The sequence below is a fragment of the Cinclus cinclus genome, chromosome 15 (genome assembly GCF_963662255.1).
Source record: "Cinclus cinclus chromosome 15, bCinCin1.1, whole genome shotgun sequence".
Lineage (NCBI taxonomy): Eukaryota > Metazoa > Chordata > Aves > Passeriformes > Cinclidae > Cinclus > Cinclus cinclus.
This window is the reverse complement of record NC_085060.1, coordinates 1010710-1038423: the sequence shown is the minus strand read 5'-3', so window position 1 is coordinate 1038423 and position 27714 is coordinate 1010710. Positions and strand designations below refer to the sequence as shown.

Below are 27714 nucleotides of genomic sequence, written 5' to 3'. Positions count from 1 at the left end.
CCAGAGTCTCCTCACCCCTGGGCACCGTGTGCTTTCCTCTCCCCGTGCCTGCCAGCTTTTTCTACCACAGCTGATATTTTGCTTTATCCCCTTTTCCATTTCTTCCAGGGGCTCTTTGGCTTTGAGCAGTGGCAGGAGGGGAAGGTGCTGCTGACACCATGATGTCCCTGGGTGTTGCTAAAGGTAATTCCTTTAATTCCTTCCTCTCCTGGCTTTTCCTCTGCCCAGGTGGAGCTGCTGGAATGTCTCTGCTGGCACAGGCTGCCAGGTGTAAATGTGGCACTTAATTAGTGGCTTGTCTTCATTTTCTGTCTTCACTCAAAGCCAGGATTAAAAACATGAAGACGATGAATTTTCTCGTGTTGGGGCTTGGTTGTTTATTAAATCTTACCTAAAGTACAAAGAGTTCTGCAACACTTCCAGCTACCAGCTAAAAGTGAGAAAAATGGAGCTGAATTTAGCTGGTTACAAGGTCTTTTAAAGCTAAACAGCTCAACAGAGAACTAACACCTATATTGTTAATAATTTTGACTCGACAACCAAACCCCTGTGACCCGCAGTACAGCACTATCCAACCAAAAACTGCCACCTGAAATCATGAAGAAGGAAAAACATAGAGAAAGAAAACACCCAAAATCTTCCACCTTGTCCCATACCTATTACTATATTGTAAAAACCTCCAATGTAAAACCCTTCACCGTGTGAAATCATTCACTTCTGTTTAACCACACACCCCTGATTTTAACTCCATCACTCAATTTTGGAAATCTTCTCCAAGGCCTCAGGCCAAAAGCAGTGTTCTCCTGGGGGTCAGTGTCAGAAAGCTCCAAAATTCCAGGCTGGTGTGGATTCCAGGTTCCAGGGTTTCTGGGGTTCTGAGTTTCTGGGGTTCCAGGTTTCTGGGTTCCAGGTTCTCAGGGTTTCTGGGGTTCCAGTTTTGTAGGTTCCAGCACCAGGGGGATGTTTCCACAGAGCTGTGGAAATGGAGCATGGACCCCTCTGATCCAGCAGGATTGCGACCCCGAGCTCTGCACGGCCACGTCTCCATCCTCCACCAGGGCTGGGGAAAGCCTCAGCCGGTGCTGGAAGGAGGAGAGGGCTCGGTGCTGGGGTCCTGAGCCCTGTCCCTGTTCTCCAGGAGGGAGGGAGCTGCTCCCAGCCACGGACGAGGATCGCCGCAGGATCATCCGGCAGATGAAAGTGCGCACCACCCTGCGGGGGGACCAGAGCTGGATCCAGCACCACAACTCGGATGAGGATGAGGAGAAGAGCAGCCCCCTGTGAGAACGTTTCCTTCTTGTCAGGAAAATTCAGCCACAAACACCAGAGGTTTATGGCCAAAAAGGAGACAGAGGAGTCCTTTATTGGAATAAAGGGAGAGCCACGGGTGTTTCCCCTGGGATCTCTCACATTTCTGGAGGATGCAGCCTCCTTTTTATCCCAATTTCCTGCCACATTTCCCTCTCTTTCCCCATGGGCCGAGGTACTTGGGAGGCTCAGACTTCCCAGAACACCTGGTACCTGACATTGCCCTCTAATGTACAACCCTCCCTTCTCATTTGGAATTCTTACAGAATTCGTGGGTTTCCCCCATGGCTTCTTTCATCTTTCGATATCCAATTTCATTCATCAGCAAACCTTTTTGTAAAGGCAAATATATATATAATATATATTTCATTCATCAATCAGTGGAATCCTTCCCATTGTTTCTTTTATGTCTCAGTGCTGGTTTTATCCACCAGCTTGTTTGTAAAGACAAATCCCTCATTCCTCTCACTTCTCCTTCCCTTTCCCTCTCAGAATTCCCAGATCATCGATCCAAGCCCCAGCCCTGCACCACCGCAGCCTATGCCCGAGGGCATTGCCCAAATGATGCTCTGGGTTCTCCAGAGCTGCACAAGATGTGCTGTGACAAGTTTTGGGGTCCCCGTGGTGCCAGCAGAAGAATTGCTGCTCCTGATTGCTCCTGATGAAGGCAGGGTGGGGAGAAGCTCTCACAAAAACTGCTGGAGCTGGAATTCAGCAGCACAGACAGGTTGGAGGATTCAGGAGAGATCCAGAGTTGGGTGAAGCCAAATTGGGCTTCAGCATCTCAGAGTGCCAAACTGAGAGCAGGCTGGACAGAGGGAGCGTAGGATGGAGGAGGCAGGAGATCAGACAGTGCTGGGTGTCACACAGTGCCCTGTGCCAGGGAGCACCCCTGCTCCAGCTCCCCTTTCCTTGGGAACAAGCCCCATCCCACAGCTCCTCTCCTCTCCCATCGTGGCCATGTTCAGCAATCACTTAACCCCTTGTGTTTCCTGTTCCCTCAGGTCTGGACAGGCTGCTGGGAGACCCCCAGTCCCCAAACCCTCTGCTCCCCAGCAGGACAGGTAATTCCAGGCTAAATCCTGCTCCTTCCCTGCTCTGCTGGCTGCGCTGCCCTCAGCTCCTGCTGCCAGCCCAGGGCTGGGCACGGCCGTGTGTCACCTTGGGGAGACATGGATTGGCTCCTGAGAGGTCCAGGGGGATGGCTGGAATCGAGGGGGATGCCTGGAATTCAGAGGGCTAGCTCTGGAATTCACTGGGCTAATTACTGGAATTCAGAGGGATAGCTAATTTGAATTCAGAGGGATGCCTGTAAATCAGAGGGATTACTGGAATTCAGAGGGATTGTTTCAGTTCAGAGGGATGCCTGGAGTTCAGAGGGATGGAGCCTTTGAGCCCCTGAGCCCCCCAGGCTGGGATGGGACCTGAGCTGGTGCCACCCCTCAGTGCCCCAAGCAGGGACAGCCCTGGGTGAGGCTGAGTTTGGTTCAGAGCACCGGGGGTCCCCAGAACTCAGGAGCTTGTAGGAATATCCTGAAATCCCAAACTCCTGGGCAGGGGCTGGCCCTGTGGGAAGGAATGAATTCCCTGCCTGGGAATGCACCCTCGGAGGAGCTGGGGTGGAGCTGCTGGGAATGTAATATCCTGGAAATATAAATATTTTATCCTGATAAAATAATCAGGATCTGTATCACACCTGATTTCCCCCTCCTGTTCCACCAGCCTGGGGAGCAAATGTAGGGCCTAGAGAACGCTGCCAGCGTGGCTAATATTAATTGGCTCACTTTAAAATTCACTTCCCCCATTAAAAAATCCTTAATAGACCTTGTTCTGCTAATTATTCATTTTAAATGAATATTTATTCTGCTTATTCATTTCAAACCATGCCCCCAGGGATCCCTCCAGCCCTGCTTAGCTGGATTTTTGCGTGGACATTCCCCTACAATTTCCCCTCTCCCCTGTCGTTCCCCCTGTGTTTTTTACTCCCTGATGTCTGTTCTTGGCACAGGTCCTCTGCCTCCAAGCCTCAGTCTGGATACCTCATCAGGTGGGTATGGAATGGGAGAGAGGAGAGCTCAACCAGGAGCCAAAAGCAGGGAAGATTCTCGTGGATTCTGGGAGCTGGGAACATCCCAGTGCTCAGCTTCGAGAGCCAGCCCTGCCGTTCCAGCCGTGCTTTGAACTTTTGCCAAACATTCACCAGCCAAAAACTGAAGGTGTCCCTCCCTTCCCTCCCCAGGGGGGTGTTCACCAGGACCATTGACAAGAGCTCCCCAGATTCTTCACCTTCCAGCCCAGCACAGAAAAAGTAGGAGTGCCCCCCCCTTTTTTTTTTCATTCCTTCCCCCCCCTTTATTTTATTCCCCCTTTTTACCCCCCTTTTCCCCTCCCATGAAAAAGGAGATTTCCTACGCTCATTTCCAGCCATCCCCTTACTTTGACAGCTCACAGGCTCCCAGATCTCCCCTAAATCCCTACAAAAAATGCTGGAATTTTCCATTTTCCAGCCATGGGAAAAGACCAGGCATCAAACTCCCTGTTTTCCTCCCCACAGCTGGCCCTGAGAGAGCTCATGAGCTTGGGGTTAATTTGGGAAATAGTTTGGAGTGGGGGGGAAATCACAGGGAAACCTTGCAAGGCTGGAATGCTTAACTTGGATGGTTTTAATGGGATTCTTCTGAGGGCTTGTTTGTTTTTTAACATGCCTTGTGCAAGGTGCTTACATTTGATCCCAATAAGTCAGATCTAAGCATGGCTCTGATCTGAGAGGTGCCCAGAGAAGTTGTGCCCCATCCCTGGCAGTGTTCCAGGCCAGGTTGGAGCAGCCTGGGACAGTGAGAGTTGTCCCTGCAGTGTCGGGGGTGGGATGGGATGAGCTTTAAGGTTCCTCCCCACCCAAACCCTCCTGGGATTCTGTAGGAATCTCAAGGGAAACCTTTCAGAGCCCCATTTTGCTTTGGTTCTGCTCTGGAAGGAGGAGGATGCCCCGAGGTGTCTCCGTCCTTGCCCCTGCTGATCCCGGGATGCAGGAGCTCCATCCCACAGGAGATGTCCACATCAGCTCCCACAGCTCCCAGGGGCCCTGGGCAAGCGAAGCACACCTCAAATCCCAACCCTAAATGCTGCAATGCTGCCCTTCCCTTGAGCAGCACTCCCTGCAGTCAGGGTGGGGGATTTGGGCTGACGCTGATTTTCCCCTTCCTGAGGAGCTCCCCCGGGAAGGAGGAGGGCAGGGGTGGGGAGGTGACGTTCCCAGGTGTGGTTTGTGTCCCCTCAGCACCTCCCTGAAGGGCCAGAGCCGCTCCCCCTCGGGATACAGGATGACCACAGAGGACTACAAGAAACTGTGAGTGTGCAAAGGGAGCGGCAGCTCCTGTCCCTGCTCTGGGAATGCCCCTGGGGCTTCTCCAGGGTCCCAGGGCCAGGAGGAGCTCCTTGAACCAGGTGGGAATGGAGGGAGCTGGGTTGGGAGCATTCCTGAAGCCTGGAGAAAGGCAGAGCAGCACTCTGGGCATTTCCTGCCCAGCTTTTCGTGTCCCAGAGTATGGCTCTGATCCCAAATGGGGATGGAGCCTCTGGACTAAGGAAAAAAATTCTTTCAAGGACTTATGGAAAACACAGGGTCTGAACCAGTCCCTTGGATTGGTTTGTGCTTGGCTCTTACTGCCCCAGCAGAGTTCCCTGACCCTGGCTCTCCCTCCCCAGAGCTCCCTACAATGTCCGGCAGAGGTCCGGGGATGAGGATGAGGAGGAGGCACCTTTTTCTCCGGATGAGCACAAGAAGAGGTGAGGCTGGAGGGGGTCCCCGTGTTCCTGCAGGGACAGAGAGCAGCTCTGGGGGATCTGGGCACGGAGCAATCCCAGGAGAATCCCAGCTCTGCCCACGGGCCAGCGCGCTCCCGATAAAACCTCGTTAAAATCCTGACGTGATCCAGCCTGACAGCACGGCCCAGTTAATGAGGAATCCGTGGGGATACGGGGATGTACAAACAGCCAGGAGGGAGGAGCCCGGCACTGGCACCCGAGGCCAGCTCCAGGCAGGTCTGGTCTCCTGTTGGGAATGGGATCAGAGAATCCTCCTGGAACGGTTGGGGTGGAAGAGACCTCAAAGCCCACCCAGTGCCACCCCTGCCATGGCAGGGACACCTCCCACTGTCCAGCCTGGCCTGGGACACTGCCAGGGATCCAGGGGCACAGGACATGGACAGGAGCAGGTCTGGTCTCTCTGGCTGCAGCCTCCTTGCTTTGGATGGAGTTTCTGAGGATCCTCTTCCTCAGCCACAGGACTTGTACAAAGGAAAAGTTGGTCATCGTCCACCCAAGAGCTGGAGAGGGACTTTGGATAAGGGATGGAGGGGCAGGACACAGGGAATGGATGGGATTTTGGGAAGGAATTGTTCCCTGTGAGGGTGGGCTGGCTCTGGCACAGAGCAGCTGTGGCTGCCCCTGGATCCCTGGAAATGTCCCCGTGTCCCTTGGGACTCGTGCTAGGACCGAGGTCACTGCAGACACTCCGTGCATTGTCAGCCACAGAGCCCACCTCCCATTTTCTGTCCCTGGAATCCCAGACTGCAGCATTCCAGCTCTGCAATGGCTGGCCCAGCCCTGGCAGTGCTGCAGTTCCCATCTCCCTGTCCCACTGGCAGCCCCGGGAGGGAGATGCCTGAGGAGCATCCTCCTGGCTGGCTGCAGCAGCTTCCCAGCAAACAGGAATGCTGTGCCTGAGCCTCCCCGGTTTCAGGCTGCCCATAACCCAAAGCCCCATCAGGACCGTATTCCCAGTGCTTCCAACACCGTTTCTCCCAAAAAAACAGCGGGATCCAACCCCCAGCATTCTTAATTTCTCAAGCAATTCTTCTCCCTGTGCTGTGAAGCTCCTGGGATCTGCTAACCACAGAGCCCACATCCCATTTCTCTGTCCATGGAATCCCATATTGCAACAGTCCAGGTCTGCAATGGATTGCCCATCCCTGGAAATGTTCAATAAACCTGTGGCAGCAGCCCTTGAGGACATGGCTTTAACCATCCCATGAAATCTGCTCCCCAGAGCACAGCAGCTCTGCCAGGGTTACCCCTGACCTCCAGCAGGTTGTTCCTCACCTGTCCAAGGCTGCAGGCGGGCAGGATGAGCAGGATGTGACCCCTTCCCTCCCTCTCTGCTCCCCTCAGGGCTGAGGCTGCCAACAGCGTCCTGCGGCGCTCGGCCGGCCGGGAGCGCTCCTACGTCCTGTCCGCAGCCAAAAAGAGCAATGGGTGAGTGCAGGGGAGGGCAGCTGGAGGTGAAGGGAACCTTTCCAACACCACAGCCACGGAGCTGCTCCAAGGGCTGGAGCTGCTTCCCTACACGGGAAGGGCTGGGGGTGCTCACCTGGAGAGGAGAAGGATCCAGGGAGAGCTCAGAGCCCCTGGCAGGGCCTGAAGGGGCTCCAGGAGAGCTGGAGAGACAAGGGATGGAGGGACAGGACACAGGGAATGGCTCCCACTGCCACAGGGCAGGGCTGGGTGGGATATTGGGAATTAGGAATTGTTCCCTGGCAGGGTGGGCAGGGGCTGGGCTGGAATTCCCAGAGCAGCTGGGGCTGCCCCTGGATCCCTGGCAGTGTCCAAGGCTGGGTTGGAGCAGCCTGGGACAGTGGGAGGTGTCCCTGCCATGGCAGGGGTGGAACTGGATCTTTAAGGTCCTTCCAACCCAAACCTTTCCATGGTTCCTTGGTATTTGTGGGTTTCTGCAGAGCTGGGAAATCCTCCAAGTATTCCTCATTGAGAGGGATGGAATTGCTGGAAAAGAAAAGCCAGGAGAGTCCCTAATTCCCTGAGGCAGTCAGGAGTCCCATTTTCAGTCCTTTAGCTGCTCTCTGTGGTTTTGCTGTTTGATTTCCTTGGGAACTTGCCTGGGTGTGACACCCCCAGCTCTGCCCAGTGGGGTGACAGGACCTTGCACACCTGGGCAGGTTCCTGGGGGGCTCTGCCTCTGCCCAGGGAGTTTCTTTCCCTCCAGTCCTTTAACTGCTCCTTAACCCTTCCTCTACAGCAGCCCAACACAGGAGTTCCCAGCCCTGTTTGCCAAGAGGTGAGTGCTGGACCTCGGGGAGCACTGCAGGCTGTGATTGCAGATCCCAGGAGCTTCACAGCACAGGGAGAAGAATTGCTTGAGAAATTAAGAATGCTGGGGGTTGGATCCCGCTGTTTTTTTGGGAGAAACGGTGTTGGAAGCACTGGGAATACGGTCCTGATGGGGCTTTGGGTTATGGGCAGCCTGAAACCGGGGAGGCTCAGGCACAGCATTCCTGTTTGCTGGGAAGCTGCTGCAGCCAGCCAGGAGGATGCTCCTCAGGCATCTCCCTCCCGGGGCTGCCAGTGGGACAGGGAGATGGGAACTGCAGCACTGCCAGGGCTGGGCCAGCCATTGCAGAGCTGGAATGCTGCAGTCTGGGATTCCAGGGACAGAAAATGGGAGGTGGGCTCTGTGGCTGACAATGCACGGAGTGTCTGCAGTGACCTCGGTCCTAGCACGAGTCCCAAGGGACACGGGGACATTTCCAGGGATCCAGGGGCAGCCACAGCTGCCTCAGAGGGAACAGTTCCTTCCCCATATCCCTCCCTCTGGGGTCCAAGAACTCAGCTGATGCTGTGTGGAAAAAATCCCACTGGCCTGGCTGCCCTCTGCCCCTCGGGATGCTCAGCAGGAGCAGGAATGACCTCAGGAAAGAGGGAAAACATGGCTGGGGGACAGCAGGGATGAAGTGCCTGGAAAGCTGCAGAAAAAGAGGAAATGCTGTGACATTTGTGTCTTTCTCCCTGTGGAAAGAATTGAGATAGAAGAGGAGGAAGGACAGCAGAGGAGCAGCCCGACTGTGCCGGGTTCATCCAGGTGAGCAGCAGGTGTTCACTGCTCAGGGTGGGATGTGATTGCAGGGGGCAATCCCAGCATTTATCAGTCACAGGGTTTCTATTACTAGCACCACAGTTTGTGGCTGGCTTCTTTTTTTTCCCTCTGCCTTCACTCAGAGTCAGGATAGAAGCACAAGAGATGGATTTTCGTGTCCAGACTCAGTTGTTTATTAATTATTATCCATAGTACAGAGAGTTCCACAGCACGTCTAGCTAACGAGGTAGGAGTGAGAAAATGGAGTTTACCTAGCTAGTTACAAGGTCTTTTAAAGGTTAACTCTCTAATTAAAAACTAACATCTATACTATTTACACTTTGGACCCAATGACCAAACACCCAGGACCTGCACTGCAGCACTTTCTGTCCAACCTAAAACTAAGAAGGAACAAGAAGGAAGAAAGAGACAACTCCCAAGAACCTCCATCTTGTCCCACACCCATTACTATATTCTAAAACCCCTAATTCCAAACCCTTCACCGTGTGAAATCACACACTTCTATTCAAACTGCACACCAGTGATTTTAACTCCATCACTCAATTTTGGAAGCTTTTCCCAAGCCTTCAGGTCAAAAGCAGTGCTCTTTTGAGGGTCAGAACCAGAAAGCACAGAAAGCTCCAAACTCCCAGGCCTTGGGGTTCCAGCAGGTTTGCAGAGGAGACTTCCCAGCAAACACTGGGGACAGAAACAGCTCCAGCTGGGATAAATGGGAAAAACCAGTTTTTAAACCCAAGTATTGCAGCAGAAAGGCAGGTGTGAGTGACAGCAGTGCCACAGAGCACAGGGACACTGCTCAGGAAGCAGCACAGGAGCTGTGGGAACAAAGCAGCATTTCTACTCCTCTGGGGAAGCTCCTAAAATCACCTGCCTTAATGTTTTATTTGTTATTTTGTTCTCTCTTTGTTTGTTTGTTTGTTTGTTTGGTTTGGGTTTCTTTGTCAGTGCTAATGGGCTGAGAAAAACCAGCTCTGGGTCTCCCCAGGATGAGCCAAAGCCAGCAGCAGCCTCTCCCTGCAGGTGAGAGTTCAGGCACAGCCAGGATGGGTGGGATGGTTTGGGCTGAAGGTCAGAGACCTCTGTGGGCACCACTCTGGGCAAGGGGAGGAACCAAACCCACCCTGCCATGGGAAACCTTTCCTGGAGGTTTAGACTGCTCCTAATAAAGGTTTTACGGCTGAGATCCATGCCATGTCCTGCCAGGACCTGACAATATCCTCATAGAAGGGCTCAAAACCCAAAAGGAAAAAAAAACAAACGTAGGATCCTGGAATGGTTTGGGTTGGAAGGACTTGAGAACCCATCCAGGTGAACCCTTTCTTGGTGTAAGGAAATAATTTTCAGTTGTTTTCCAGTGTTCTTTGAGTGAATCCATGCCTGGAGTGTAAAAAGGGTGAAGCAGTTCTCACTGCTAACAGCACTTGGGTTACTGCCCTCATCCTGGTGTGTCACTGCAGGAAGTGGAAATTCCTGGCAAAATCCATACTCTTAATTTCGAACTTGCTTCTGAGGGGATGACTTTGCCAGTGAATGGATGGAGGAGAGCGATGGTTCATTCCCATTTTCTCCATTCCCGTGAGGAACACGCCAGAGCAGGGCAGGTTTGCTGCAATTTGAGCTTCTTTGTGACAGTTTTGTCCTTTGTCCTCCCTTGCAGCCCCAAACCAGGCAGCAGGAGCCAAACATCCCCATCCCTGAGTGACACTTTGGGGAAAATCTCCATTTCTGCTGAGATCAGGTGGGTCGGGGGGCCCTGAGGGCACGGTGGGGAATTCAGCTGTGCCCAGGGGGATTCCTGGAGACACAAAATCCTCCAGGACACAGAGCAGCAAACAGCACGCAGGGAGTTCCAGGGAGAGGATCTGGGAGGAAACACTTCCAGGTGGAAGGAGAGGGTCTCCCGTGGTTTGCACACTGCCCAGCTCCGTGTTGGGAATGTGAACCCAAACCCGCAGCCTTTCCGTGCTCAGATCATTTCCCATTTGGGCTTTTCCCCCCTCCTGCCCCTGCCTGTTCCTAGCTCACTTCCAGCCCCTTTCTGTGCAGCTCCTGGGGCTCCTCACCTCCCTCCCTGAACTCCTGCTGTTTGTCCTGCAGGAATGCTGAGGACACACGGGACCTGAATGGGAAATCCTCCTTGGAAAAGGTGTCCCAGCGTGGGGATGGGTAAGGAACAGGCAGGGGCTGCTGCACCAGGTCCTGGCCCTGCATTTGCTGGGGAGCAGCAGCTCCTGGTGTCCCTCATTCCTCTGGGAATTCTCTGGGATTCTCCTCTGTCCCTCATTCCTCTGGGAATTCTCTGGGAATTCTCCTCTGTCCCCCACTCCTCTGGGAATTCTCCTCTGTCCCCCACTCCTCTGGGAATTCTCCTCTGTCCCTCACTCCTCTGGGAATTCTCTGGGATTCTCCTCTGTCCCTCATTCCTCTGGGAATTCTCCTCTGTCCCCCACTCCTCTGGGAATTCTCCTCTGTCCCTCACTCCTCTGGGAATTCTCTGGGATTCTCCTCTGTCCCTCATTCCTCTGTGTTGTTGTTGCTTGAAATGAAGGGAGGGGGCCACAGTGGTGCTCAAGGTTGATTTATTGTTCTAAAATGCATCAGGTTATGAGATTTAGAGAAGCAAGAAGTCAGCTACAGCTCAGGTAGTCATGGGGTTTTTTTGTCACAAGGCCATATATAATATTTTAATTCAAGAGAGTTCCTACAAAGTTAATTTTGTTTTTCTGACTTATTACTTTTACTTAACTTTGCTGTACTGTGTATACTTTTATTTAATAAACTATTAAATTATATATTTTAGCTTATATTAGTTATATATTTTTATGTATTATATTATAAATATATATTAAACTATATATTTTAACTTATATAAGTTATATACACGTTTTTATTATGCTTTTATTATAACACTTAAACTCAACTAATTTTATATAATTATATTATTATACTATAATTTTTAATTATTTTATTCAATACAGTTTTTTACTTAAGGCATATTATTACTTACAACTATGGAAATTTATAATTTTTTAAACTTATTATCTGTGTACTGCTATTTTTGCATCAATCCAAGCTTCTTCCAAGGCTGCAAGTCAAGCATTTTGGTATTTGTGGAAGTTTTCACCCTTCCCTTTGGGTACAGACACCTCTGGGTGTGGGATTCTCCTCCCTGCCCCTCTCCCTGAACACTCCACTCCTCCATCTCACTTTATTTTTGTCCCCCAACCACACAGCAGCAGATTTCTCACACTGCAAATGCTGACAGGCCCCGTTTTCTCTCTCTAGTGACAAAACTCTGAAGGAAAAGCCTGAGAGGTTCCCATGGGATGAAGGAGCCCCCAGAGCCAGCAGGGCTTCCACGAATGGAAGGTAAAGTCACAGTGGGATTCCTGCCCTGGGCACTGCACAATCCATAAAATCCTGTTCTGGAGCTGGATGGAATCTCTGAATGGGCATTTTCTGATGGCAAATCAGAATCCATCTGTTCTCTCCTCTATGGAATGCATGGAGAGCCACTGTAGAACATTCTTCAAGTTGTGTCTCTCTTTTCCAGTTTTCCTGAGCACACGGAAGCCAATAATGGGTTTTACCCACCAGAGTAAGTGGAGAATTCCCCTTTTCTCCTTCATTTTAGAGTGGGGGGTTCTCCTGTCCTGTGGATGAGTTCTGGGAGCAGCCCTTGCAGAGGTGGCTGGGCCTGACCCAGCAGCTCAAAAAGCCTGGGATCTTCCAGCTGCTCTCCTTGCATGAGGATGAGCGGCTTGGATATGGGGCTCAGTCCTTCAGGAAATTCCCAGAGCTAAGCAGGAGGGAGGAGATGTTCCACTGGAGCCAGGAAAGTCCCGTGGTGGATTTTTTGTTTTTTTTGGTGTTCTCCTCTTGTTGATCTTCCTGCTGGGACCAACCCCCTTCTCTCACAGGTCCAGCTCTGGCTCCTGGGACAGACCTGGGGATGCTCCAGAGAAGCTGCTCCATCCTCCCGAGCCCTGCCAGGGTGACTCCAGGTGAGACCCTGCACAGGGCCTGGGGCTGGCACCCTCTGCTTCCCCAGGGAGCTGGGCTGGGAATAAACAACATGTCCAGAGTAGAGCTGGGATTAGAATCCAAACTGGGATTAGAATCCAAATTTGGCAAGAAAGGAAAAGGAAAAATCTGCGTGGGTGAACAGTGGGAACAGCATCTTTCAGTTCATTGTCACACAGCTTCTTCCCCGGGAATTCAGGAGGAATTTCTCCATGGAAGGGGTGCTCAGGCCTTGGCAGGGCTGCACAGGGAGGTCTGGGGTTCTCCATCCCTGGAGGTGTCCAAGGAATTCCTGGATTTGGCACTCAGAGCTCTGGGCTGGGGACAAGCTGGGGATCAGGCACAGCTGATGGTCCCAGAGGGTTTTTTTCCCAACCTCTGGGATTCTGGGAGCAGATCCAGCAGCTTCAGCTCTGCCTTTAGTGCCTCCATCCCACAGGATTTTAGAGCCTTTGCTGCCCCTTCATTGCCAGGGGTGCAGGGTCAGGGAGGAATTGCTGCTGCTGGCAGCACTGATCTCCCTGGAGCTGCTTCTCTCCCTTTCCATTATTTTGGGATTTGTTTCCATGTTTTGGCCCAACAGAAGCCTTGAGGTGAGCAGATTTCAGGGTCAGGTTGGACACTGGGGCTTGGAGCAGCCTGGGATAGTGGGAGAAGTCCCTGCCCATGGCAGAGGGTGGCACTGGATGAGCTTTAAGGTCCTTCCAACCCAAACCTGTCCACGATTCCTAGATTCTATTAAATTAATTCAGCCCCCTGAGCTGAGGTGAGGAGGATGCCACAGCCTGGAGCCACTGCTGATGTAGGAATATCTTCCCCAAAGTTACTCCTTTTGCTTTGTCCAGGTGCTCCATCCTGGGACAGGACAGGGAATTCCTGTCCAGAGATGTGTGGGAATTGAATCCCAGTAACCACCTCAGTTCCACCAGCAGCCTCTCCTCCTCTTGGTTAGGATGAAAAATGGGGTTTGTTTGAGGGAAAATCAGTTCTCTGAGACAATTCTCTCCTGATTCCTGGGCTGATACAAAGTGCAGTGCTGCTCTTCCACACAAATCCCCTGGAAACTTTTTGAAGCTCTAAATTCCCCATTTTTTTGCCAGGTCACCCTTGCAGTCTGATGTCCCTTTTCATCCCACTGAGAGAACCCCTGTGCGCATCGAAGACACAGAATATTCCTTTGAAAGGTAAGAGTAGGGGGAATTTAGCCAGTGTAGTTCATAATCCCATGAACCATAAATACATGGGTGTTCCCATCATGCTGAGGATTAAGGGAAACCTGAAAGGGCAGGCACAGAAAGAGGCTTCTGCTCCCACTTTTTTCCCCAAGGATGGGAATTTAAACTGAGGTTTAAATAAACCAAGAGCTCTATCTCCCTCCATCTCCTCTGAGACCAGCCAAGCACTCCAGAACTTTCCTCCTCTTGTGTTCTCGGTGGGGCTCAGTCACTCCCTTCCAATTCCCTGAAATCCAGGGGTGCTGGAGCAGCTGGAATCCAGGGACATGGATTGTCCCAGGGGAAAAGCCCCAGTGCAGGCTGGCACAAGCCTGGCCTGGCGAGCAGAGCAGTGCCAGGGTGCAGGTGCCAGTTTTTAGGGATGTGATTGATGGGTGCTGCTCTGCTTTCCAGGTCTGGCCAGGGCTATGAGAACAGGAGCAGCTCCACGGATCCTGAGGGCTCATTCCACCACCAGCCCTACTGGGATGAGACGAGGTGAGGACTGGGGGGACTGGGACATTTTGGAGCTGGAGACCCGGGACGTTTTGGGGCTGGAGACCCGGGATATTTGGGGGTGGTGATCCAGGATATTTGGAATGGCTCTGGCCAAGCTGGCTCCTGCTCCCAGCCTGCTCCTCTCCAGGGAATGAGTGTCTGCCCATCCCAAGATGGATTTACCCAATCCTGGATCTCTGGTTTAGGTTTCTGGACTCAGCCAGCCTCACTGAGAGGGGCCAAGGAGCTCCTGGCCACGACACCCCCCCGGAGCCCCCCAGGCAGAAGGATCCCACTGAGCCCAGCAGGGCCAGGTGAGGAATGGGATATTCCCCCAGCCTAATCTCCTGTGGGATGAGGGGTCATTCCTGGGGCATCTCTCCCTGCTGATAAACATCCTCCCAGGTTCTCCTTTTTGTAGAATCATGGAATTGTTCAGGATGGGAAAGACCTCTGGGATTAAGTCCAGCACCACCATCACCATGTTCAGCACTAACTCATGTCCTCAAGCTCCACACATCCACACATTTCCTGAACATTTCCAGGGCTTGACAACTCTGTCTATGTAGAAAATTTTCCCAATATCCAATCTAAACCTCCTCTAGTGCAACCTGGGGCCTTTTTGTGCCTGATTCTAGTGCTGCTTTTACTGCATGAACCTTTTACCATGGTTTTATAGGAAAACCTGGGAAAAAAGATCCTCCTTAGCTGGAGCCATCAAACCTGTCCAGCTGGACTGCCAGGAATTGTTTCCTAGGCTTTAAATGTGGGAGCAGAGGATCTCTAGGGAGAGACAATAAGCAGTGAAATTTGGCATTAGTCTCCGTGGTAATGCTGGGTCTGGTTTTGAACTTGCCCAGTCAGGGCTGGGTGTGCACATGGAAGGACTTAATGGACTGATTTCCTTCCTTTTGTCCAAATTTTCCACCTAAATTGGAAGAGTTGAGGCTCTTGGTTAAACAGGGCTCCCTGCCAGGTGTGTCAGTGAGAACACCTTGGAATCAGAGGGTGACCTGAGTGTTCCTGTCCCCAGGTCTGAGCTGCGCCCCCAGGACTCTGCTGGCAGCAGGGACAGGGAGAGGGACATGGGGGTGTCATCCTGTGTGCACAGTGAGGAAAGCACTGCAAGAAGGCAGGAGCAATAATGGCACTGCTTTTCCTGCTGGCAGGACCTGGGGAATTCGCTGCAGGGGGCCCTGGAGGAGGCACTAAAGGTGCTGTGCTTGGGGTCCTTCCTTTCAGCTCTGTTTCTTCAGAGGTCTGGATTTTCCATCTGATTTTTTCACATCGCTCTGGCTTAGTGCTGGGTGGTTGCATTTGGTAGCCTTTTCCAACCTAAGCAATTCTGTGATTCCGTGATTCTGTCTGGCACATTTCCATGCAGGGATATTGCACTTTTTTTTTTTTTTTTTTTTTTCTTCCCTTGAGGCAGGAGATTCTCCAAGGGCTGCATCTCCATCCCACGGGAATTCTGTACTCAGGGTGTTTCCACCCTATAAAGGTCTCATGTCTTGCAGGTCCAGCTCTGTTCCTGGGGGAAGCAGCATCCCAGCTCCAGAGATTCCATGTGCAAACGAGTCTGAGCCACGCGGGGACAGGTACAGAGCCAGGGCACCAGGACACTCCTCCCACACCAGCAGTTCTCCTTCCTGGCCTCTCCCAAGGCATCCAAATGCTCATTTCCTGGCTCAGGGAATTCAGGAACCAATACAGGCTCTGCCAGTGCCACCTTTCACCCTGGAAGGAGCAAAGCACTACAGGGATCTCCCACAGGAATTGCTGCAGCTCAGCATCAGGAGGACCTGGAGCTGCTGGAGCAAGTCCAGAGGAATCCATGGAGCTGTTGCAGGGCTGGAGCCAGGCTGGGAGAGCTGGGGGTGCTCACCTGGAGAGGAGAAGGATCCAGGGAGAGCTCAGAGCCCCTGGCAGGGCCTGAAGGGGCTCCAGGAGAGCTGGAGAGACAAGGGATGGAGGGACAGGACACAGGGAATGGCTCCCACTGCCACAGGGCAGGGATGGGTGGGATATTGGGAATTAGGAATTGTTCCCTGGCAGGGTGGGCAGGGCTGGCACAGAGTGCCCAGAGCAGCTGTGGCTGCCCCTGGATCCCTGGAAGTGCCCAAGGGCAGGTTGGAGCAGCCTGGGACAGTGGGAGGTGTCCCTGCCATGGCACTGGATGAGTTTTAAGGTCCCTCCCAACCTAAAGCATGCTGACACTGACCCTGTGACAGTCACGGTGTTCCTGCATCTCCCCCCACAGAGGACAGGGTCACACACAGCTCCTGACAGCTCTTTTCTCCCCCCCAGGATCACTGTGGACCATGAGGAAAAAAGCACTCCCAGCACAGACAGCCACTGGGAGAGCCTGGGGGGCTGGAGGCACAGTGAGCCCAGCCCGGGGCCAGCCAGGTGGGCTGGGGACATCCCTGTGTTTGTGCCATCAGTGGCTCCCTCACCCTCATCCTCTGCTCCTTGAAACACTCCTGCCTGAAGTGAGGAGTCAGGAAATTTGCCCAATGCAGTAACACTGACCACAGGAATACTGGAAGGGATTGTTCCCTGGGAGGGGGCACGGGGTGCCCAGAGCAGCTGTGGCTGCCCCTGGATCCCTGGCAGTGCCCAAGGGCAGGCTGGATGAGGCTTGGAGCAGCCTGGGATGGTGGAAGGTGTCCTTGCCCATGGCAGGGGTGGATTTGGGATTTGGTCCCTCCCAACCCAAACCACTCTGGGATTGTGGAATTCCGTGCCCCAGTGCTTCTATAAACCCCACGGTGTCCCAGCTCTCCCTGTGGGATGTGGCAGGACCCACCCTCAGCAGACCCTGACCACTGTTTGTGAGCTGCTCAGAGCAAAGACACCCCTTGGCTTCATGGTCCAACTGGTTTTTAACTCCTCAGCAGGTCTGACCTCAGCTCCCAGCAGAGTGTTCCCAGTGCCCACGAGTCCCGGCCCCCCGTGTCCCTGTTCCAGGAGCGCCGGTCCTTCGCAGGCTCCGTGCCCAGCCACAGGATTCCAGCCTATGTGGACAGCCAGGTGTTCAGCACCAGGAGGTCAGGTTTGGGGATGGGGTTTGGGCATGAGGGGGTTGAGAGTGAAGGATGCTGACAGGGAAAGCTGCTGGCATGGAAAACCTTCACTATCCCAGGCTGCTCCAAGCACATTCAGCCTGGCCTTGGACACTTCCAGGCATCTGGGGAAGTTTGGGAATGCTTTGGTTTTGCTCAGGTGTTGGGTTTGGAGCCTGTTCTCCCTTTGGAGTGCAGAACCAGCACATGGGAAACAGGCAGAGGATGGAGGAGTGCATGATGGAATAATGGAATCATGGAGTCCTCATGGCTGGAAAAGGCCACTGAGATCATCAGCTGTCAATGCAGTGCTGTCACATTGTCACCACCAAACCACAGCCTCAAGTGCCACATCCACACGTTTTCTGGACACTTCCAGGGACGGGGATCCCACTGCTGTGCCAGGGCTTGGTGGTGCCAGAAGCCTGGCAGTGACTGTGAGCCTGGCGTGGGGACTCCAGAGATTGCTGCTGCCGTGTGCTCAGGGCTTTGTGTCTCCTCAGCAGGCCCAGCCCTGATGCCCAAGGGAGCGTTTATCCCGGGAGCAGCTGGTATGACAGTGCCAGGGGGCACGGGGACTTCAGCCCCCCTGCAGGACGGTGAGTCCAGGGCTGGGATCCCAGCTTCCCGAGCCAAGGAACTTCCCAGTACCACATTTACTCAGTATCCAGGTGTCCTGATGCATTTGGTGATTCCCTGGATGTGAGCAGGTGTTGGGTGTGGAGTGGGAAGGGTCAGTGCCCAGCAGGGAGATTCTGGCTGAGATTCCCACCCTGTGTGAGGATCCCTCAGGTGCCCAAACTCAGAGTTTGAGACTGTTCCACCTCCTCTTCCCAGAGATGCCACCATGTCCCAGAGAAGCCACAGGGTGCCGTTCTACATGGACAGCTTAAACTGTAACAGCACCAGGTAAACGGGGAGTCACAGGGGCTCCGAGGGAATTTCCCAGAAATTTATGGAACAGGAGCCAGCAGGCAATGCTAAGAGCTGAGAGAGCAAGGATTGGTTTCCAGGGAGTGGATGTGTGATCCAGTGGCACAGACCTGCTCTTAAACCATCCCTAACTAAAGCTGCCTGGCAGAGGGTCCGGGATACATCCAGAAAATCCCTGGAGACTTTTCCCTGTGTGGGAGCTCAGAAGAGAGGGACAGGAGAATGGGGAGCTGGTTCCTAGCCAGGAATTGGCCTTTGCTGCAGGAAAGCAGAGATCACAGCAGAGAGAGAGGGTCAATGTCCCCAGAGTGTCAATGGTTCAGTGACAGAAGTGCTCCCAGGACAAGGCTGCTGGAAGGGGCAGGAGGTCTCTAGGATGGAATACCATTGTCCTGGGTCCCCTGCAGTCCCTCCTGGCAGTGCCAGCCCGTCCATGTGCTCTCTGATGTCCATGCAGCCACCAGTGCTGCAGGAGAGGCACAGGATCCTTGGATTGGCTCCAGGAAAGGTCAGCTCATTCCAGCTCTCATTGCTGGACGGATGGACAGAGTTGTTTCCCAGTTTTGTTGCATTCTTCCTTCAAATTACTGAGTTGGGGCAGTTCCATTGGCTTTGGGAATGTTCCCATCTCCTGCAATTCCTCCTGTGCCCTTTCTCCCTGTGGCTGCTCCCAGTCAGGCTCCCACTCACTGAGCCCATCCTCACTGGAAGACCTCGTTGGCTCTTCTGTCTCATGGCCCTACAAGTGAGAACTTCTCCAGATCCCTTCTCCAGGGAAGCAGTCCTGTCCTGTGGCAGATGTAGAAGGAGAAAAGGATTGGTTTGGTCCATGATGAGGTCTGGCATAGGGCTGTGCTGTCCATCTGCCCTCCTAGCAGCAGCACGTTCTCCTGGCTGTCACTTTGGATCCTGCCATGGCTCACAGATTTTTCCCTCTCTCCACAGGCTCCTGTCCAGCTCCAGTGAGAGGCTTTGCAGCTCCCACCACAGCTCTGGGTACCAGCCTGACTCCAGCACTGCCGGGTAAACAACTGAGAGGGGCAAAAGCCCCTCGCTGCAGGATGGGGCCATTCCAGATCTGGCACCTGGTTGGTGTCACCCACTGGGGCCAGCAGGGTCAGGGCAGTGACTGTCTCCCTGTGCTGGGCACTGGTGAGGTCCCACATGGAATCCAGGGGCCAGTTCTCGGCCCCTCAGGACAAGGCAGACCCTGAGGGGCTGGAGCGTGTCCAGGGAAGGGAATGGAGCTGGAAAGGGGCTGGAGAATCCCTGAGGGAGCTGGAAAGGGGCTCAGCCTTGAGAAATGGAGGCTCACGGGGAAATTCTGGCTCTGCAAACCCCCTGACAGGAGGGGACAGCTGGGGGGAATTCGGGATCTGTTCCCAGAACAGGGACAGGAGGAGAGGGAATGGCCTCAGGGGAAGTTGAGGTTAGTGGTGGAAGTGTTCAGAAAATTGGGAGCATGGTTGGGTGGTGACCATGGTGGTGGCACTAATTGATGGTTGGATTTGGTGATCATAAAGGTCTTTTTCAACATTAATGATTCCATGACTTAGAAGAGCTTGTGCTCAGTTTAAGGAAAAAAAAAATATATGTTTCTTTCCTTAGCCATGACAGGGCTTAGTGTAAGAAGGGAGGATTAATCCCTGCTTTTAGGCAGCAGTGGAAATGCACCATGGAAAAATGCACCATGGATTAGTTCCTGTCAGGGCTGCAGGCTGAGCGTGGGGGGCACAAAACTCCCCTCAGCCTGCACCAGGCTGGGGCATGGAATTCTGGAGCTGGGATTGGAAGGAGGCAGGAATATGCAAGGGAGGTAAAAGCATCCCCAACCAGACAGCAGCAGCTCACACACTGGCTGAGAACCCTGGAGATGTTCCAGAGGCAGAGCAGCCCCTGGAAGCAGCGCTGTGCCACAGGGCTCGGTGCTAACCGGGAGCTGGGAGCTCACTCCATGCCCATTGTGTGCCTAATCCTGCCAGGAGCTGGGAATCACTTATCCCTCAAAGCCGTAACTGGATGAAAGGGTTACATTATCCATCCCATTCTTGCCAATTAACCCGATTTGTTGCGGTGGGGTAATTAGAGGAGTTGTTATTTAGCAACAATGCTCGATATGCAGGATTTATTCCAGAACAACAACATCCCGCTCCCAGCCTCTCCCGCACGCGTGCAGGGCACGCACGGTCCCAGCCCCAGCCGCTCTTTTCTCATGGAAATGCTTCCCGTTTTCTCAGGAGAGGGATCCTCTTTGTCAAGGAGTACGTGAACACCGGAGGCTCGCCACGCCACGGCAGGTACGGGGCGCTGGGGACACCGTGTGTGCCACCCATGTGTCACAGCCGGGCGTGGTGGGGACAGCGGGACCCGTGTCCCACTGCTCCCAGGGGACAGGGAAGCTCCTCCTGAGGTGGACGAAAACACCACCCTGCAGATTTGGCACCGGGGTGCGCCTGCAAGTGATTGGAATGCGTGAGGAGAATGTGAAGGGTGAGGGCTCTCGCTGGAAAAACGTCACTGTATGAGTTTTAAAAAGTTAGATTGCACTGTTTTCAAGCTGAAATCTTCAGTCCTTTGTGTTGTGCTCGAGTGGAGCTGCTCCAGACTGGCCCCAGCGTGACAAGAGCAGAATTTGGCCCCACGCACATCACCCTCGAGCACAAGTGCTGTGGCACCAGTTCACACCAGTTTGATGCTCCCTGCAGGCATTATCCCCCCTCAGCGCTGTGCTGGCATCCCTGGGGGAGCTCTGTAAACCTCCAGCCTGTCCCAGAGCTGCTGGCAGCAGCCGAAGTTAAGCCAAATATCCAGGAAACTCAGGCAGAAAGGGAACACTCAGCTGGATGAGGGATGGAGCCAGAGATGTGCTCCACGCCTTTTCCTGCATAAAAGTGCAGGATTTGGGGTTTTAGCAGTGAAAAGCTGCTGTTTGTAGGGGGCAGATGTGAAAATGAGGGTCCTGGTGAGGCCAGGGGAGTTTTGCCTGGGGAATTTTCCCTGGGGGTACTGAAATGTTCCTCTCTGTGTCCTGGGAAGGCATTTTGAGGACTTTCTCCCCATAGAACAGGTAGCCAGGAATATTCCAAATCATTGGATGATGATTCCATCCGAGATTCCCTTCCCACATATCACTGCTGAGTGCTGATATTTCCTTCCCTCCTTTTGCAGTGGCAGCCTTGTGGATCTGAGTGACCTGGAGAGAAGCAGCTACAGCCAGCACAGTTTCCTGTCCAGTGCTCCCCTGCACAGGTAGGACAGGGTGGGGCTGCCCTGGGGGGGGGCTAATCAAATTCTCAATCAGAAATGAGATTAAAATTTCAATTTTAAGGGTTTGCTTTTTGAGGACCCTGGGGTGTGTTTGGTGGAACAGCAACACAATAAATGGAAATACAGTGCCGCAGACTCCAAGTCAGAGTCCAGGGCAGGCACCAAGGTGATCAGAGGGATGGAGCACCTTTCCTGTGAGGAAAGGCTGAGAGATTTGGGATTGCTCAGCCTAGGGCTGAGAAGCTTTGTGGTAACTGAATTGTGGCCTTACAGTGCCTGAAGGGAGCCCACAAGAAAAATGGAAAGGGATTATTTCCAAAGAGAGACAGGACAAAAGGCAATGCCTTCTCTCTGACTGAGAGAAGGGTCAGATGGGATATTGGGAAGAAATTCTCCTCTGGGAGGGTGGGCAGGCCCTGGCACAGGGTGCCCAGAGCAGCTGTGGCAGAGTCCAAGGTCAGGTTGGAGGGGGCTTGGGGCACTGTGGACAGTGGCAGGTGTCCCTGCCCATGGCAGCAGGTGGAACAGGATGGGCTTTAAGGTCCTTTCCAACCCAAACCATTCCATGATTCCACAGCTGAAGGATTCTGAGATCTGTCCTGCCCCACTGCTGAGGTCTCTGCACCCCTGGGACAGCACAGTCCCCTGTCCTGTTACTCACAGTCTCAGTGTGGGAGCAGGACAGGGATAAACCCAGTCCCAGTGCTGCGACTGGAACCAGAGCATTCCAGTGCCCCGTTCTTCCCAGGTCCAGTGAGCCCCTGTGCAGCTACTGCAGCCGGGAGATCCGAGACTGCCCCAAGATCATCGTGGAGCACCTGAACATCCACTGCCACGAGTACTGCTTCAGGGTAAGCCCAGTGCCCGTGCTGCTGGCAACGGCAGGGCTGGGAGCAGGGGTCCTCCTGCAAGTTCCATCCCCGGGCTGTCCCAGGGATCTGCATGGGGTGTGCCAGATCCTCACCTCACACTGGGACAGAAACAGTCCGGCAGCCATGGGTGTCCCCAGAAGTTCTTCAGGTCCTTGAATAAATGTGAGAACAAGGAGAATTTTTTACTATTGGCAGCATCCTCAGAACACCCTCATGTCCTTGCCCTACTGTCCTTGGGGCAGACTTGTTGCTTTGTGGTCTTTGTGTTCTAGTTGAGGTGGCTGCATCCTCAAACCCTGCAGGGTTTCCAAGGAAAGTGTGTGGTGGGGATGTGGGGAGGGTGGGAGGAGGGATGGGGAGTGTGGGAGAAAGAGGCCTGCAGGGACATTTGGCGGTTGTAGGAAAGCAGAGCCCCAAAGCTTGCATCCTCACCCCCTATCAAAATGATGCAGAGACCTCTGCCCCCTCCCTCTTGCTGCTCCTGCGTGGGGTTGTGGTCACTGTCCAACCTCCCTGTTTTCCTTTGGCAGTGTGGAATCTGCCACAAAGCGATGGGAGATCTCCTGGATAAAATATTCATCCACCGGGACATTGTCCACTGTGACAAGTGCTACGAGAAGCTCTTCTAGGTGCGTTTCCAGGGGCCCTTTCCAAAGCCATTCCCGGGGGAGAGCTCAGAGTTCACTGCTGAAGGGCGTTTAATCCTCACATTTCCAGGGCTGACAGTGTCCAACAGTGACCTTGGAGCAGCATGAGCTGCAATCTCAGTCACGCTGTCCCGGGGGTGTTGGTTGGAGCCAGAATCTCGGTGACAAACAGGCTGTGGTGGTTTCCTGGGGGTGACAGGCAGAGGCTGGGTTGGGTGATGACAGAAATGTCCCTCAGAGGTGCAGAGTCCTCAGGGAAGGCAGTTAAAGGTTCCTCCCTGTGTCCTGGGCTGACCCCGTGTGCTTTAGAGCTGGGACATTCCCTTGACAGGGACACAGCTACTCCTTCACCTAAAGATCCTCTGCGGCGCAAACCTTTGGGGAGAGTAGAGTTGTACATTCCAACAGACCCACAGGAGCGGGTTGGACACGGTTTGGTGTTTGATTATCTGCAAGGAGCAGGAGGTGCCATGGCAGCGAGCGGAGCTGCTGGGTCGGCGCTGGGAGACCTCGTGGGGGAGGAGGAGGAGGAGGAGCAGGGAACGGAGCTCCTGCCTCGCTGCTCCCCGCACCTGGTGATGGGATGTGACTGGTGAGACCGTGGCCGTCCCACCGCATTCCCGGTGGGATCGGGCCGTGCTCAGCCGCTCTTTGTGTGCTCGCAGGGCCCTGCGGAGCTGAGAACAGCGCAGCTCCTGACTGGCTGGCACGGCAGAATTCCTGCTCCCGCTTTCCTCGAGCTCTTTTCCCTCTCGCTGCGCTGCCCGTGGATGGGTTCAGCACCTGCTGGTTGATGCTGTCACCTGCACCAGACGCGTGTGATGGCAACGAGATAAGGCAGCTCCTCCTCAAAGACAACATTTCCCAGAGGTGCTGAGCCTGTCCGTAGCCACACGAAGGTTCCCGGTGCTCCCGGAGCTGGGATCCAGGCACAGCTCCCCACGTTTATCCCAGCTCGTTGCCACCAGGCTCTGCTGCTGATATTTGGATTTCTCTCCCCTCGTGCAGCCAGGCTGTGTGAGCTGGCACGCAGGCACTGGGAGCCTTAAACACTAAATTTGGATTCTTGGGAGGGTTTGAATTTAGTCCTTAGCAAAAGCCTATTTCTGCTTCCTTCACCCCCAAATTCAGCCTAGAAATAGCTTCTGCCTGGTTTCCATTTGCTTTCCCCAGGATTCCAGGAGCACTTCCAACTCTGTTCTAATTGTGTGTCAGCTTTAATTCCCCTTCCTGCCTCTTCCCTGAGGATGCTGCAGCAGCACTTGTGGCTACTGCCTGTTTGGGGAGATAACAGTGTCCTTCCCCTGGTGTTTAACTCGGGCTCTGAGGGCAGGGACACCTCAATTCCCTCTCCTGACAAAGCTCTGCCCATCTGAAATCCCCATTTCTCCCCTCAGCAGGGCTTTGCCCACACCTCTCCTTGCTGTAAACTATTCACAGCCCAAATGCTCGCTAACATTGAGCTTCCAGCAGACGCTGCACTCAGTAAAATCAGAATTGTGTCATTTTAGCCCTTAACTCAGAGCTGAGAGGTTGGGAATGCTCAATACTGAAACCTGAAAGTCAGGTGTCCTAGAAATGTCCAGATTTACTGTTTCCTCATGGGAAGCACTAGGAATCATAACATTCTAGAATCACAGAATGATGTGGGGTTGGAAGGAGTTCAAGTTCATGGGCAGGGACACCTTCCCCTATCCCAGGTTGCTCCAAGCTCCGTCCAGCCTGGCCTTGGACACTTCCAGGGATCCAGGGGCAGCCCCAGCTTCCCCGGGAAACCAGGGCTTCCCCATCCTCACAGCCAAGAATTGCTGAAAACCAAGCTTCTCCTAAAACCCTGTGATTTCCTGGGGGAAAAGGAACCCTGATCCCCCATGAGACGGTTTTGTTTCTATTTCAAAGCAGCTGAAGGAGCTGGGAAGGGGGCTCAGCTTGGAGAAAAGGAGGCTCAGGAGAGACCTGGCTCTGCACAGCTCCCTGACAGGAGGGGTTTTTCCCCCTTAAAGCCATGTATCAATCAGAAGGAACCTGCAGCTATTAAAATGTTATGCTTTATGACTTATATTGGCCTGAGCTTTGAAGAATTGCTGACCTACCCCTCCCCGTGAATAAAAAAACAAATGAATTATTCAAAGAGGTGAATCTTCCTGCTATTTGTGGAAAAAGGATCACCTGCACACTGATTTTTTCCTATATGCATTTTCTAATTTTCTTACTTCTGTTGGTATTCTGCTGCTTGTGGGGACAAATCTTGACCAGGTTATTTCACATAAAATCAAATAAATATATGACATGTGCTGGTGGTGGAGGCAAACCCCTCCTGGCACATGGGAACTCTGTTTTTGGAAATCCCATCTTCTGCACAGACCAAACCTTCCCAGAACACCAACAATTACACCAACAGAGTGACAAAATGACCACTAGCCTGGCTGACAGCAGGACAGACCTTGAGCACGGTCAGGGCTGGATGTGGTGCTCAGGCCTGCTGGGACAAAAATGAGATTCTGCTGGCAGCAGAAACAAACATCCACTGCTTCTTATCAGGAGCTGCCACAGGCTGGGTGAGGGTCCAGTTTGGGAGGAGGATGGCAAAGAATGGTGCTAGTTTTATTGTTGCCTGATAAAAACTGTCCTGAGGAGATGTTGTACTCACTGAAGCTTTGGGAGATCACAGCTAAGCTATATTTTGTGCATTTTTCTGGATCACGTGCACAGGGGGAGAACCTTTCCCCCCCTCACTCATCCCTTCCCTACTCAGCCTTCTTCCTCTCATTTGCCCTTCTTCTTATTCTCTCCTTTCTTTTCCCTCACTTCCTCACCTTTTTCACTCCTTCCCTTCCCTTTCCTCCCCCTCACTCACCCCCCTTCCATCTAACTCCCTTTCCCCCTTACTGATCCCCATTTTCCTCATTCATCCCTCTTCTCCTCACTCACATCCTTCCCATCACTCCATTTTCCCCATTCACCCCCTTTTTCCTCATTCATCCCTTTCCTCCCCCATCTGATCCATTTCCCTCTGATTTCCTTTCTTCCCTCACCCATTCCATTCCCCTCTTTCACCTCACTCATCCTTTTCCTCTCACTCCTTTTTCCTGCCACTACCCCCTTCTCCCCTCACTGATCTCCATTTCCCTCATTCATTCCTTTTCCTCCTCCCTCACCTCCTTCCCTGCTTTTCCCCTCACTCCCCCCTTATCACAGCCATTCCACCTCATTCCTTTCCCCCTCACTCTTCCCTTTTCTCCTTACTCACTCCTTTCTCTTTCACTCACCCTTTCCCCCTCACTCACCCCTTTTCCTTCACTCCTTTCCCCTTCACCTTTCCCCTCACTCTCTTCTTCCCTCACTCACCCTTTTCCCTCACTCTTTCACTTTTCCCTCACCCTTTTCCCTCACCCTTTCCCCTCACTCGCTCACCCTTTTCCCTCACCCTTTCCCCTCACTCGCTCACCGCCGCTCCCGCCCCGGCCGCCCCCCGCCCTCCGCCGCCCGAGGCGGCCCCGCGCAGGCGCAGCGCCCCCCTGGCCCGTTCCCCACTCAGGGGCGGGAGCGGCGCCTCCCGCCGTTCGCGGGCCGGCCCGAGCCGCCGGAGAAAGGCGGCACCGGCACCGACGGCCCGCCGTCCATCCGTCCGTCCACCCGTCCATCCGTCCAGGTACCGTCTGAGGGAAGGGGGGGCGGTGCTCGCCGCGCTCGGCTCTGCCGCGCTCGCTGCGGACCGGCCGCGCCCGTGCCCCCCGCGGGGGTCGCGTCCGCCGGTGCCGCGCAGCCCCATCGCGGCCAGCGGAGCCCTCCGCCCGTCCTTTACCTCACCCCTCCGGCTCTCGGAGCTGCTCAGAGCCCCCCGCAGCCCCCGATCGTCAGAGCCCCCTCAGCCCTCCGGCCATCACAGCCCCCCGGCCTCTCAGAGCCCTCTCACAGCGCATATGGCCATCACAGCCCCATCACAGCTTTCACCCTGTAACTCTCACAGCCCCATGGCCATCAGTACCCCCCAAAACCCCCTCACTCAGCCCCATGGCCATCACTGCCCCCCAAAACCCCCTCACTCACCCCTATAACCATCACAGCCCCCCCAGAACCCCCTCACTCAGCCCTATAACCATCACAGCCCCCCCAGAACCCCCTCACTCAGCCCTATAACCATCACAGCCCCCCCAGAACCCCCTCACTCACCCCTATAACCATCACAGCCTCCCCCCGGCTCTCAGGGCCTCCCCAGAACCTGCACCCTCCATAATCCCCATGGCCATCATTGCCCCTAAAGACCCCCCAGTCCCATCCCAGCCCTTTGCCCACCCTTCAGAGCCCCTCCAGCTCAGAGCATTCACACCCCTGGCTCTCAAAGCCCCCGTGGCCCTGGGCTGAGTGAGGGGACCTTGCCCTCCATGACACACCTGGGTGTCTGCTCGGCAAACTCGGAATTATTGTCTCCCACCTTGTCACGGCTGCTGCCTTTTTGCCTTCTTCTAAACGTGTTTTATTTCTTTCCCCCCCTCCCCGTTATGGAATTAACTTTCACAGGTTTGTATCTCTTCCCCCGCTTGTCTTTGCTGGTTTGTTTTTTCGTTTGGTTGTTTTTCACATTAAGTGGTTGTGGGGAAAGACTGAACGCTTTTCAGCTGCTCTTCCCCCTCAAGGTGTGTTTTTTCCTCACCTGAGGTCTTTTCCAGCTCCTCCCTTTCGGGATGGAACCGGTTTTTGGGGTGACCCATGTCCTTAACTCCCCTCCTTGAGCTGCTGTTTTGCTTGGACAGTGGAACTCCTAAAACTCCCCGTGGTGCATTCTCAGAGCTGCTGAGCTTTGGGATATCTCTGGAAATCTCCCTTCCTCAGAGAGCTCTTTGGTAATCACACCGAGAGGATTGGGTGGGTTTGGAGCAGTGGGAATCCATGCCAGGAGCTTTTTGGAGCTGGCACATGGGTGGGAAGGGGATTGCTTGGTAACTCCACAAATTTATTTCATTTTAGATTTATTTTCCCCAAGGCAGAACCTTCAGCAGT

At 53.7% G+C, this 27714-nt stretch overlaps 1 protein-coding gene across 1 annotated transcript; it reads left to right on the top strand.

The window, feature by feature from the left end:
* Window positions 1–113: 113 nt before the first annotated feature.
* Window positions 114–22695, top strand: LOC134050225 (zinc finger protein 185-like). Its single transcript, XM_062503160.1, is given in 28 exon segments — window positions 114–183; window positions 1139–1280; window positions 2313–2372; window positions 3317–3355; window positions 3548–3616; window positions 4586–4654; window positions 5014–5094; window positions 6478–6561; window positions 7340–7378; window positions 8117–8179; window positions 9852–9932; window positions 10292–10360; window positions 11480–11563; window positions 11748–11792; window positions 12115–12198; window positions 13318–13401; window positions 13846–13929; window positions 14136–14243; window positions 15447–15527; window positions 16237–16338; window positions 16827–16979; window positions 17498–17597; window positions 17809–17903; window positions 18873–18950; window positions 20165–20224; window positions 21096–21176; window positions 21943–22045; window positions 22597–22695. Coding segments are annotated over 28 exon segments (2262 nt in total). The 5' UTR covers window positions 114–158.
* The last annotated feature ends 5019 nt before the right edge of the window (window positions 22696–27714 follow it).